At 46.0% G+C, this 13,084-nt stretch overlaps 1 protein-coding gene across 4 annotated transcripts in view; it reads left to right on the top strand.

Annotated features, from left to right (window-relative positions):
* Positions 1 to 13,084, top strand: part of ppp1r13bb (protein phosphatase 1, regulatory subunit 13Bb) — a 52,808-nt gene that overhangs the window by 8,609 nt on the left and 31,115 nt on the right. For all 4 annotated transcript variants that reach the window (XM_031581975.2, XM_042709954.1, XM_031581973.2 and 1 more), the window contains exons 3-4: positions 9,110 to 9,257; positions 11,839 to 11,958. In XM_031581975.2, the coding sequence (XP_031437835.1) occupies positions 9,110 to 9,257; positions 11,839 to 11,958 (268 nt within the window). The remainder of the gene's footprint in view (positions 1 to 9,109; positions 9,258 to 11,838; positions 11,959 to 13,084) is intronic.

Below are 13,084 nucleotides of genomic sequence, written 5' to 3'. Positions count from 1 at the left end.
CTGGCAGCACTCTGGAACACGGCCATATTCTCAATCCCAGAACATTTTTATTTTGCAATCTGGATTTTTCCAGTGCAATCTTCCCAGTCACGCAACACATGCATATTCTGCATTACACTCTCTCCTAGTGATGACACCCTGCTCAGCTCATTATCTTTATGTGCACCCTCTGATCATGTAAAGATTTGAAATCGCCAATCGAATGCCAGCCCAGTCTGTCAAACATCAGTCAAGACTATAGAGAAATCTATAGGTCCTGAACCCTGTAGCCTTTTCTGATGATTCACGGTGAGAGGGCCTAGAGGTAGGTCGCTAAATTGAGGTAGGTCAGTATCAGCGGCACACTTTCATGTGTGGATGTTCAGGAGGCAGACACCTCATATGTCCAAGATGGGGGAGAGGACACACGTCTGCCAGCACAAGTGTTCTACTTTTTAATGCCATCTGGTCCACAAGGTCACTTCTGCCTTATGATCTTGTTTTTGTGGAGGTTTTTGCCCTTGTAATATTGCTTGGCAGTAAATATTATTTAGTGACAGGCTGTTAACAGCCAAATCTCTCTAAATAATATCTTCATCAGAATATATATTTTTTTGGTGCGTTGTCATGTGCGCGCTATCTTGGTCTAATGGGTTTGTCATCATTGACGTGAGTGAAGTTAGATTGGCAGCCAGCCTAATTTTTCCATGTTATGTCATCATGTGGTGCAAGTTCCGGCAGTTTCTTTGTTTGTGCGTGCATGCCTACATGTAACGACTTTGAAGTGCCTTGGAATGCTACAGTGGAATCTAGAATGTAGTTGTTACTAGAGAGTGAGGCAGGCCAAGGTAAACTAGATAATTGTTCAGAGGGGAGGACTCCCTCTATGAAGTGATTCCTCAGTTAACTCTTTGAGTGTTTCTGAAAGGAGGCAGTGAACACGGTGTGCTGAAAGTTTTGGAGGAGGAAAACTTTTTCTTCTTTTGGCTTCACATTGCTTTAATTTGCCATTTATAATGCAGAGTCTCCATCTTTCAAGATATCTCTTGGAATATTTCAGGGATTTGTCAGTAGATAAGTAATCTGGCATCACAGGCTGACATCTGAGAAAGGGACAAATATCCAATATTTATAAGCTATGGGATAAGTAGGAGGTGATCTTTTAACTGTATTTTTAATGCCAGTGAGCTCATTTGATATTTCAGGGATAGAGAACACTGTACAGGTACCACATATTTTGTTTGTCAGAGGTGCGATGATGCTTAACAATGGTTGGCCGGTCAGCTGCCAATACATCTATTTGAACAGGTGATATCAGATAATTCAGTCTATTGAAATTCAAAACATGCGATTTAGGCACACTTGATGATTTGATGTAGCTCTTTGGTCCAGGTTCAAACCATGAAGCTCAGATCATATCATAAGCTTTCAATTCCCCCAATGACCACATGGGCATACATTCAGCCGGACACACAGACCAACCCAATTCACTAATGCTTCCAGAGGGATTAGCAGCTTGCAAAAAAGGGCCAGGACTGCACAGTGATTGTGCTTTTAAAGCTTACCCTTTTTTTTTTTTCTTGTCACATTTGGACGCCAGTCAGATCTCAAGGGCTTGTAAAGGCTATTGTATGCGTTTAGATTTTCTTTTTCTTTTTGTCTTTTTGGTTGTTGTTTGCAGTTATTTTCCCCCCTGTGCTCCAGTTAAGAAAACCAACAGAATTCTCAGCAGGAAGGAGTGATGTAACCGGAGTTGTCAGATGTGATGACCAGCTGAATCCCCTGCTCAGACAGGGTCATGGATGCATGCAATTTCTCTGGTCAGGCGCCCCTCCACCAAACGCTAAAACTTGCCCACTGGAACTTGTGGGCAGGGCGAATCTGTTTTTTTTTGGGGGGGGGGGGGGTGTTACCACTGTGTGTGACATGACGTGAAGAACTGTCTGTCGCAGTGCCAGCAGCCCCTCACCAGTAACAACACCCACCTACTCACAAACATATACACACACACATATACACTCCCACACACCATTTCTTTCCATTTCCACCCTTTCATCTGTGTCGCTTTCACTGCTTTTGCCCCAAGGGACCACTGTCGCAAAGTGAGGCCCGACGGTGAAGTCCCCCCTCCACCCTCTACTCCCCTCCTCAATGGTTTGATGAGCACCCTCCCTCCCTTTCCCTCACTCTGTCTCTCATTGCATTTTCTCTCTTTCTCTCTCTTTCTGTCTCTCTAACACACACACACTCACTCACACACACTCACTCACTCCGTCACTCCCTGGCTCTGTGTTGGTACTTGCTCAGAGTGTGCGACTCCTGAAAGCTCCTCTGCAGGGCTGCTTCATCCTCCTCGGTCGCAGCAGTCCGCTCCATTCCCTCTTCCTCCTCCTTCTCTTCCTCGCCATCGTTCGCCCCCTTCCTCCTCTCCTCGGCGCCGTCTCAGCGGTCTTTGCGGCTCTTATGTGCCGCCGCACTCGTGCCGGGCAGCATGAAGAAGTTTGTGACCATAGTTCTCCGTGGCCTAGTCAGCATATCCAAGGACAGGACCTGGGCGAAGGAGAACGTTCCGCCACACAGGAGGGAGGGCAAGAAAGGACGGCCACCCCTCAAGTGGGGCAAGGTGATGATGGGGGTGAGGGGGCTGTGGTCCTGCGTGGGCCGGATCAATAACTGATTGATCAGAGTTTCCTTTCTATTGGGATGTGATTTCCTTTCCTCTATACTCCTGACGATGAGGGAAGTATGGATATGGTTATGGTATTTGACAAATGCTTTTGTCTAAAGTGAGTGATATTGAAATGGTGCTCTGTCATTTCTATCAAGCCTCTGGCAGTTTTGTGTAGTTAAAGTGTTTGCATGCTTGTTGTCCTGCAGATTAATTGGTTTGGTGGAAGTTTATGCTCTTGCTGTGACTGCAAAGTGGTGAGCATGCTCGCGGTGTGTGTGTGTGTTTGGTCAATGTCATCGTCACTCCAGGGGTATTCCGAGGGGAATGACAATGCATTGTTCTCTCTGTCACCTGGGAACGTAAGCCAAAAGCCTCCTGACTACCCCTTTTGATTTGAAAGGCTGTGGTTATTCGCTCATGTCAAGAAAAGGATGGTTTAGGAGTCTTCTAATGTATTTTTGTGCTTGTTTGTATTCTTTTTAACTAGATGTCTAGTATCTGAACTTTTCAAACTAACTTTTCTTGAACTACAGTCATTTTAGTCAGTACTGCCCATATGCTATGAAAAACTTCACTCAATCGCTTTCAATTTAGTCAATATAATGTTGTTATTTAGTCTAAGGCAAACATCACTATGTTAGTAGTTTCACATTATGACTGAGTTCCTTCGCAGCTTAAAACGTTTCATTTTGCAATTGTCTTCATCAATTTGGCTCGTACTGTCCGTCATCCAATCCAATATTGCCTCGTCTTTATAGCCTATTGCAGCACTCCTCACAGAGCACAGAAGTCTATACGCTGACTAATATAGCTGGAATCTAATTGTTGTGGCAGACCTAGTGCTGAGATCCTGTCAGCCCGATCCTGTGCTTTGAGTCGGACTCTCTTCTTCCGCTATGGCAGTCCTCATCATCTCCCTTCAGCCCCCAATTGTAGCGATAAATCTTGTCAGGGAAGGACAGACCCTGCCGCCGACGCTTCCCTGGCACTTTAGTGGCTGAATTATGCATGCCCTTTTTTTATTTCTTCTTCTCTCTCTCTCCTCCTAACCCCCCCCCCCTCTCCCTCTTCCTTCCCACGTCTCGCGTCTGCTCTTGGTGAAAAGTGAAAGCTGTGCACATTTGCCCGATGTGGCATTTGTTCTGAGGAGAGGTGAGGGAAATCAGCCTACGAGGATCTGTCAGCACGAGTGTTTCAAGTTTTGTACATGCTGTCTGAGGTCTTTTTAGGATGCACTGCACCATGAAAAAAGTCTGTATACTTAAGTCTTCTCTTTTTTTTGTTTTTTTGTGTGCTTCTCTTAGATAAAGGTGACTATTTAAAGAGGTCATGCATGACTATTTATAGAGGTCATGCGTGATTGTTTAAAGAGGTCATGTGTAACAAGAAGATGTAGGAGAAACTTGGAGGTCCCGCAGTGTTCTCAGATGCTGAGCCTGTTCTCTGTAGTCATCTCAAATGTGCTCATTTTATGTGATGATGAGACCCAAACTGTTTTTAGCACAGGTCTCTCTCAACTTACACCTGGCTTGTAGACAACATTTCATTAGTCTAACGCTGGGGGCCCTAGTTTCATTGACGGGCAAGCGAGCAAAGTCTGTTGCACATGAACTAAAGGCCGAAATATACTTCTACGACTCCGTTACTCCGGACTGGTCACGCAGTTGCCTCGACGGACTCGTTTTCATTTAGGTGGGTTGTGGGTGTTGCAAAGCAATAAATAAAAAAAAAGATGGCAGACCAAACTCTGTAGATGGTCGTATTTGTACACAAAAGTTTTTTGTTTGACTTTTTTTTTTTTTACTTTGATTTTTTTTTTTAGTTAGCGAGAAATAGACACTGCGCAAGGTAAAAAACCCGTTATTATAACTGTAAAATACGTCTGAGGGGATTTGCGACGTGTCTGAGCCAGCTATCTAATGTTGGCATACTACTACCCACAAGGTAAACAGCAATGACGGAGACGGATAGTTACAAAATTTGGGAGGTGCATGTCAGGCCATGGAGAGGTGCTCGGAGAGGTTTTGCCACGACGGAGAGGGCTCTCCGTGTCTCTGAAAACGGACAACCATAAATTGGGCTTTAAGCTATGGTGTGGCGTGAGGGAGTATTGCGCTGACCCACCCATGATGGTGCTTTGCTCGTTGCCCCGTTGCCTGTCAACGAAATTGGTTCCCTGAATGTTTGTTTCTTCTAAGGTCAAAAAGGAGAAAGTGACACATCCCAAGGCTGTGTTGCCTATTGGATTGTCATTTAACACGAAAACTATGACTGAATTCTACCCTCTTTGCATCGTTGCTAGTTATGCAATCAGACTTGTATAGTAGTAGTAAGCTAATTTCTTCTGTGTGGCTTCATCCTCGCTGAGCGTTCCCTCATCTTCTCGGACCAGTGGACCAGGATGGTTTCAGGACGAGCCAACGGCCAAGCGAACTAACCAGCATGTTTGCGCCACTGCAGAGTTGAGTTAAGTCTCCGTTAAGGGCAGAGCTCAAAGAGTTTGTCCTCAACACTTAGCATGGACTATATTGCAGAAGTGCAGAGTTGGTGTTTTGTTTATCCCTTGGTGGCGCGCTAATGTTAGCCTTGGTAGCTGCAAGGCTCTCCCGTTTTGTAACCGTCAACAAAAAGGTTATGCGTTTTGACCTTTTAATGTGTTGCTGTTCTTTCACATGTTGGGTGTGGTGGACATGTTCTACCTCAGAGATTTGCAACACTTGCTCCGATAAGCCCTGATCTGACAACTATGCTCTTCCACCACACCCAACACGTGAAAGAACAGCAATACATTAAAAGGTCTAAACGCACAACCTTTTTGTCGCTTGTTTTCGACACTGTAATCAGCACTCATTTATGGTGGAACAAGGTACACCGGTGACCAAAGGGCACCTTAGAGTTGAGATTAGTTTAGAGTGTGCACCACCATTCAGCAGTCAATGATGTGAAGGTCTAACCTCAGTCAGTGCTGTTCTTAATTATGTTTATCATGAGTAATAGTTAAACTGACTAACTGTGATAACATAGCTCCTGTGTTATGGCGAGCAGAACTGTATAGACTGAAATTACATCATTACTCATAAGGGTAGCCTGTATTATGTCTAACAAATCTTTTGTTGAGATTGTGTTTTTACTATCTGTTATTTTGTCACTCAGGGGCTCTGAGTGAGCTCATTATATGGGATGCTCCTGACCGTGACCTTTTGTTGCGTCTTGCTGACCACCTTTGTTTAAGTTGCTTTACAGCCCCCCCCCCCCCCGTGGTCTTGTTTCAGCACCCAGACTTTGCCAGTCTGAGCGATCCCACTTAACTTGGGTTTTTAGCCACTGGCAGCTCCCTGGAAAATCTCCCATAAGGGGCTTTTCCAGGATCATCCTGCTTTTCCAGACAAATGTACATCCCCAACAGTGACCCCGCATCAGAGGGCACTTTCATTGAAACCTACACTGACTAGCTCTTATTGAAGACAAGATTCAGAAAACACTGTACCATCCTCTGTTCTGCACAAACAGTTGGGCACATATTTCCTGTCGCTCAAGTTGGGTGAAATCCCATACCCCTTAATCATAAAAGCACCTGTCTTGTCCTAGTGGTATGCCCCCCCCGCCTTAGATGTAAGCAAATAGGCTAGACTTTCAGCCCGTGGCTCTGCTAATCAGTTTAGGAAATCTCTGGTGTTACATAAGCACGTCAGGGCGGGCTTTCCCTTATATCAGGCTTAGAGGTGTTTGTGGCCCGTGCGTACGGGTGAGGGTGGTGGGGGGGTTGTGGCCCGTGCGTAAGGGTGGGGGCGGGTTTTCTTGTGTTCTCAAGAGAGGGAAGGGATGACCCCTATGACCAGACATACAACATGTGATGTCTACAATGTGTGGCAGCGCAAGGGGTCACGCACGGGTGTTGTACTACCTCCTGTCTCTGTCCTACCCGTCACTCAACCGGAGACATATCCACTGAGGCAGGGGCTTATGGGATTGACATAAGTGTAGAGGCCAGCCAGAAGAGGAGAGTGACTCCCGAGATCGTGTCATGGGGAAGTGTGAGTTATGGAGGATTTAAGGGCTAACACGACCCACCCCCACCCCCGTCCACCCGCTTCCACCAGCAGCCCGAGAGCAGTGTTGTGATTTGGGGAAGGCAGAAGAGGTCTCCTGTGTCATGCTGGCCCTGTAGCTAACTTACCAGGGGTCCTATCAGTGACATTGCACTGGGCGTCTGCAACGTCAAAACAAGTTTTGATTTTATGTTATTTTTAGTGATTTTGGGCTGTGGAAAAGGAGGCAAGTCACCCTCAGAACGACATTGTAATGTTTCCATCACGATATTATGAGTATCCAAATACAAATGAGAAATGGATTAGAAAATTATGAATCTGCATCAAAATGGAATTGGCAAAAATGGCTAGGGAAGTTGAGTTTGTGTACTGTGTGTGATGTTTGAGGCCCTTATCATGACTATGTTAAGTCAGACCGAGTTTTAAGCATGCAACATAAACTGAACTCCACAGTGTAACTCATAGTCTCCTCTACAAATTAATAAAATAAAACCTGTATTCTGCAAGGGTTACTGATTAATCTAGAAGAATTTGATGTGGCAATTGTAAAAGTGTGGTACATTTGAGTATTTCAATGGTCTTTGAAAGCACATAATGGATGAAGCCCACACTTCTTTTGTTCTGACTGAAATATTGCTTGTATTGTGAACATGAATAGTGCCAAGATCACAGAGTTAATCACATGTTATTTGTTTTTAGTGATGGTGTTTCTAGCTCTGAAAACAAGTAAGCCTTTGAATTTGAGGTGTGTCACTTTTCAAAAGCTTAAAGCTTAAATTCAACATATCTTGGAGAGCTGGCAGAAACTTTAAAACCCTCCATTAGTGCATCATGTTCTCAGTCACCATTGTGTCTTGTTGTGATTTTCATTTGAGTTGATGTGCTGCCTTGTACACAGGCAAGCTAAGACTAGTTAGGACACAGAAGCCTGGCACCAACCGGTGACTGATGTACATCTGTGCATGTATTTGGCCCCTCCCCACTCTGGGTTGTCAGAAACACAGAATCTCCTGACCGCATGTTGATGGATGGAGTCGGCCACATTGAGGCGTTGGTTATTCCAAGTACATGACGTCGCTGTGTGTTCATGGAGTTGTTTGTTTGTTTGTTTGCTGTGCAGTTTGTCTGATCCATCTATAATTAGCCTTGAATGTTGGCTTGGATTTGTCTTGACTTGGATTACGTCTGCGGTAAATAGTATTGTGTCCACGTTTTTTTGTTTGTTTGTTTGTTTGTTTGTTTGTTTTGCATGACACACTGGTAAGCTAATCCTGCTTGTCACCAGCATCTGTGATGTTCGAGAAGTGGTGTTCTTACTGATTGTTGTGGATGTTCCAGCCTCTTGTTGGATGCCTGTCTCTTGTTGAAAGGGTGGTTTGTTTTCATTCACAGTTGAAAGATGAAGGTGAACATGAAGACAAATTTTCTCAATTGTAAAATTATAATTGTATTTATGAAGTTCATAATTAGAGTTTATAAAATTCTTAAAGTGCTTAGTTGTGGAATCGATGGTGTTGTACAACAGGCCTAAATCATAACATGGAGCATAAGGGACTAGATCTTCTTGTGATGGCCTCGGGTAGCCGCGTTTCATGGTCTTGTTGAAATGACCACAGCCTGGCGTTGCCACATATTGGAACTGCCTAGTCACTCATTATCCTCGCGCATGACACTTGCCCAGCAGTAAATGCTCCCACACGCAGCTCTTTTCTGTGGTGTGAGCCAGCGCCACTTCTGTCTTCCTCTCCGTCTCCAGCACCGGCTCAGTCTCAGTCTCTGTCTCTATCTCCAGCACAGTCTCAGTCTCAGTCCCTGTCTCTATCTCCAGCCCTGTCTCCTGCTCCACTCTGCTCAGATTCTGCACTGCAGCCTTATCCATCTCTGGCCTGTCACAGGGCAGCCAGGCCAGCACAAACACAGTGCACCATCCTGCTCCACCTCTGGGGCCAAGTGGGGATTTTCCTTGAACGTCTTTCTGCAACAAAGACCATCGTTCTATGAAGGGGAGAGTTTAAAATGATAGTCTCTCTCTCTCTCTCTCTCTCTACCATAGTTGTACCAATGGGTTCAGTGTGTGAGATGCAGCAAATGGCATATGATGCGTGTAGGCTGCCTCAGGAGTGGCAGTTCATGTGATGCCAGAATTATGACTTCAAAGTATGCTGGTAGAGCATAGGTCTTTGACTTGCGTTTAGTCTGAAATATTATTTTACAATACAATGAACATGACCTATTTGCCAAAAACGTCTTTCATTTTCACCAGTATGATGTATCATTTGCGGTGAGAAAAACTGAAAATTGAGACAATATGCCCCACTCTCCCTTAATGCTCTCAGTAGCTGTTGGTATTGACATGACATGACCGATACCGTCTTGTCCTCTTGCTTCCCTCCTGTTCCTGTCCTTGCAGATGATCTTGACCGTGTACCTAAACGATGGCGAGCAGGCGGTGTCCGAGGTGCCCATCACACCGGAGACGTCGTGCCGTGACGTGGTGGAGTTCTGCAGGGAGCCCGGCGAGAGCGGCTGCCACCTGGCCGAGGTGTGGCGAGGCAACGGTGAGTGTCTGCAAACATGCGTCTCTGTGCGCTTGTGTGTTTGTGGATGTGTGTGTCTGCATATATGCGTCTCTGTGTGTTTGTGTGTATCTTCTCGGCTGTGTTTGCTGATGTGTGTGTCTGCATATATGCGTCTGTGTGCGCTTGTGTGTTTGTGGATGTGTGTGTCTGCATATATGCGTCTGTATGCACTTGTGAGTTTGTCTATATGTGTCCAGTTGCGTGTTCCTCTCTGCCCACACACACACACACAGACACACACACACACACACACACACACACACACACACACACACACACACACACACACACACACACACACACACAGAGGGTCCTGTTCCTGTTTACTTAGTGTTTACCTGATAAAGAAGCAATGTATGTGCAGGGGCCTTCTCTGAAAGGCTGGAATGGAAATTGACCCTGAGCAGACAACAGAGAAAGAGGAGTCTTTTATCGTCCCACGGAGTGCTACTCAAAGGCAGTTCTGAGCAGGACAAGAGTGGGATCAAAAGCCCACTCACTTCTGAAGTGTAGAAGTTTCACTTCTCGTGGAAGCACTGCATGCTGGGAACGTGTTGCGCAACCTAGCCAAACAAGCAGCCTCCCAGAGCGTTTGTTTTGATTTGTTTTATGCTCAGGAATGTGGTGTTACCAAACCTCAATTTTGGGGTGTGTCTATCCTTGTAGAAGCCGAGTGGATTGTGGGATTGTGCATGTTGACAGATGTCCGTAGTGGAAGAGGGCGTATCTCCTTCAAATGTCGTTTGTCATGGTGTCTCAGTTTTTCTCAAAACATTTGGAAAACATTTCAGTCCCCTTCAGAATTACTTCTGCACAGGCATTACCAGGGGATTGTGAGAAGACACTGCAGCCTGAGTATCTGATCATGAAAAGCCTGCCAACAAGTCAGGAGGTCGTCTCCATGGCAGTGGGGGTCAAACTGCATCGATAGTCACCTGTAGTCAGTCAGGGCTGCGGTATGCACCTGTCCTGCTCTCCCTCTGGCCCTGTCAACCCTGCAGCACCAATCTCATCTCTCATCTCTCATCTGTGCTATCTCCGTTCTACCGCAGTGCACCCTGTTATTTGGCCTTTGTCTGGGACTGTGCCTTTGAGGTTTTTCTCCTGTCCTCCAGCCCCTTTTCTTCTTCTCTTTTTATCTTCATGTTTTTCTAAGCCCGTTCTTTCTCTTATCAGTTTCGCCTCTCTCTCTCTTTCCCACCGTGGTTGGTTGGGGGAGTCATGAGCTCAGGTGGGCCTCCACCTGTTTAGAGAGTCTGGTATATGTTCTCCCTTGCCGACCCCACCTTATTACCCCCCCCCCCCCCCCCCCCCCCCAAACCACATTCCTCTGGCACACAGCCATGTTTGTTCTCTGCCCTCCCCTTTGATCCCTGATGTTCAGGCCAGAGCGGATAGAGGCAGAACGAGAGCCTCAACCGTATGACCACTTCCGTGTTTGCTGTTTGCAAGGGGGATGGGGATTATCCCCCTTTATGCAGACAAGAGAAAGCCCTTTCCCCATTGAAGTCATGGGGAGAGTTCTGCGATTTCACCAAAACATCGTCCATTATTTCACTATGCAGGGGTTAAGGGTCGTTTGGAGATATTTATCATAATCCACACGTTTTTTGTGCCGTTTTTTGTTCAGTCATAGACAGTAATACAGCACACATATTGTTTATTTAGAGAAAAGCAATTTCATTGCTATATCTTGGTTAGTGTTCTAAAGTCTTTGTCCACGCCCCATCTCCCAGTCGTCTACAGTTTGTGCTCCTTCCTCCTGCTCTCCTCTTCTTCTCCTCCTTTCATGTGTTTGTCTTTCTGTGTGTCCCAGCCCGTGGGCCCGCGGTGGCGCTGCAGTCTTCTCTGTGCTCCTCTGTGGCTTTGATGTCTGAAGCCCCTCTGAAACTCTTATACTCTCCCTCCATCCCTCCCTCTCTCCCTCCCTCCCTCTCTCTCCCTCTCTCTCTCCCTCTCCCTCTCTCTCCTCCCTCCCTCTCTCTCCTCCCTCTCTCTCTCTCTCTCTCTCTCTCTCTCTCTCGCTCTCTCTCTCTCTCTCTCCCGCTGTCTGGCTCTCAGGGCAGTTCATTTGCACAGGTTAAACACAATTCCCGTGCTTTTGTCGACCTGATGGCGTTCATCTCCTCTTTTGATTCGCCATCCTTGCAGTTCTCCTTTCCTCTTTCTTCTCTGTCTTTCTTTCAAACTCTTCCTCTCTTTGTCTATCTCTTTTCTCTCACCCTCCGTCTCTCTCTCTCTCTCTCTCTTTCTCTCTCTCTCTCTCGTGCTCAGTGGGGGTCTTCCTCTTGGGCTAAACATATTTTCTCTTTCTTTCACACTTGTGTACTCACTCTCTTTTCTCTTGTACTACATTTTCCCTTGCAAACTCACTCACTCTCTTGTCACTGTCTCTATCTCTCTATCTTCCGTTCTCAGCAGGAGACCTCCCTCAGGCCAATTAAACAGATCTTAAATTAATTGGGCTCCAACATATTGCCAAATGTATGCAGATGTGATGTATTATTCAGGCAACTTGCTTTTCACTCGTGTGATTCTGTGTTTTCCTGTGCTTCCACAGAGAGGGCCATCCCCTTTGATCACATGATGTACGACCACCTGCAGAAATGGGGCTCCAGGAAACCGGAGGTGAAGTTCTTCCTGCGGCACGAAGACTCGCCTAACGAGAACAGCGACCAAGGTGAGGAATGTTCAGTGGGTCTTCGTGCACCTGTGCTGACCTTCATAACTCACAAACCAACCAGTCTCTTTACCTCAGTTTGTCACATGACCATGAGATGGGACTGTAAGCCATACCAAACCAAACCAAACTGCCTTAGCAAGGCCACTGCTGTTTCCTCAGTAGTCTCCGTTCCTTCAGTTTTTGTCACTCGGAAAAAGAACACTTCCATGACTGGCGTCAATTAAAGCAATAAGCCTTACATAATAACAATTAGTAGATACCAAACGTATGTGTTTTGAAATTGCTTCATGCTTACGGTCTGATAGCAGGCGTCTCGCCTCGAGCACAAGGAAACGGGCCAGGCTAGTTTTCCAGAGCTTCAGGGGATCGGTTTGATGAGGTCTGCCGTCTCCTTTCAAGGTCACATGACTGCAGTGGCAAAGACTATTACTGGAAACAGGCAGCACACACACAAAAGGAGAATCTGCATGTTGATTGCCCTCCATTCACTTGTGGAGACTGCCAATCAGTGATCATGAATGAGCTCAGAGCGTGCATCCATCTCTTCCTCCATCTTCAGCAACTGTAAGGGCCCTTAGTATTTCCATCTCTCCGGGCTTCGCCAGACACATCTGCATGTTCACAAAGAAGCCGCGAGAGCACACTCTAGGAAGTTGAATATCTATTTGCCTTTTGTTTTATTTATTTATTCATTTATTTGGTGTATTTATTGGTCAGGTCTTAATTGAGTCTCTGCAGGAGTGCAGGGTTTAAGGGTCTTAGCTGTGAAGTGGTTAAGAGTGTGTGGGGGGTTATGTAACTAAGTGGCTTACTCCATATTTGGACACTACGTCTGTGACCCCTCGGGCCCTCCTGGCACACAGAGCTGGCATTCCCGCTGACCCTGACCCCCCCCCCCCCACACACACACACACACACACACACTCGTACACGTAAACACACACACACACACACACGTCCATTTGTCAACACACAGATACACACACTTACATTTACATGTGCTCAAGCCAGCACACTTAAGGACTCCAGAATCCTGCAAATTGGAATGATTTGAATGTTTGGTTTGCATTCAAAGAAATATCATTGACACCATAGCAAACAATATGGTTATAAATTTAAAGGC

The sequence above is a fragment of the Clupea harengus genome, chromosome 15 (genome assembly GCF_900700415.2).
Source record: "Clupea harengus chromosome 15, Ch_v2.0.2, whole genome shotgun sequence".
In the NCBI taxonomy this organism is placed as follows: Eukaryota; Metazoa; Chordata; class Actinopteri; order Clupeiformes; family Clupeidae; genus Clupea; species Clupea harengus.
This window is presented reverse-complemented; position numbering and strand designations above follow the sequence as displayed.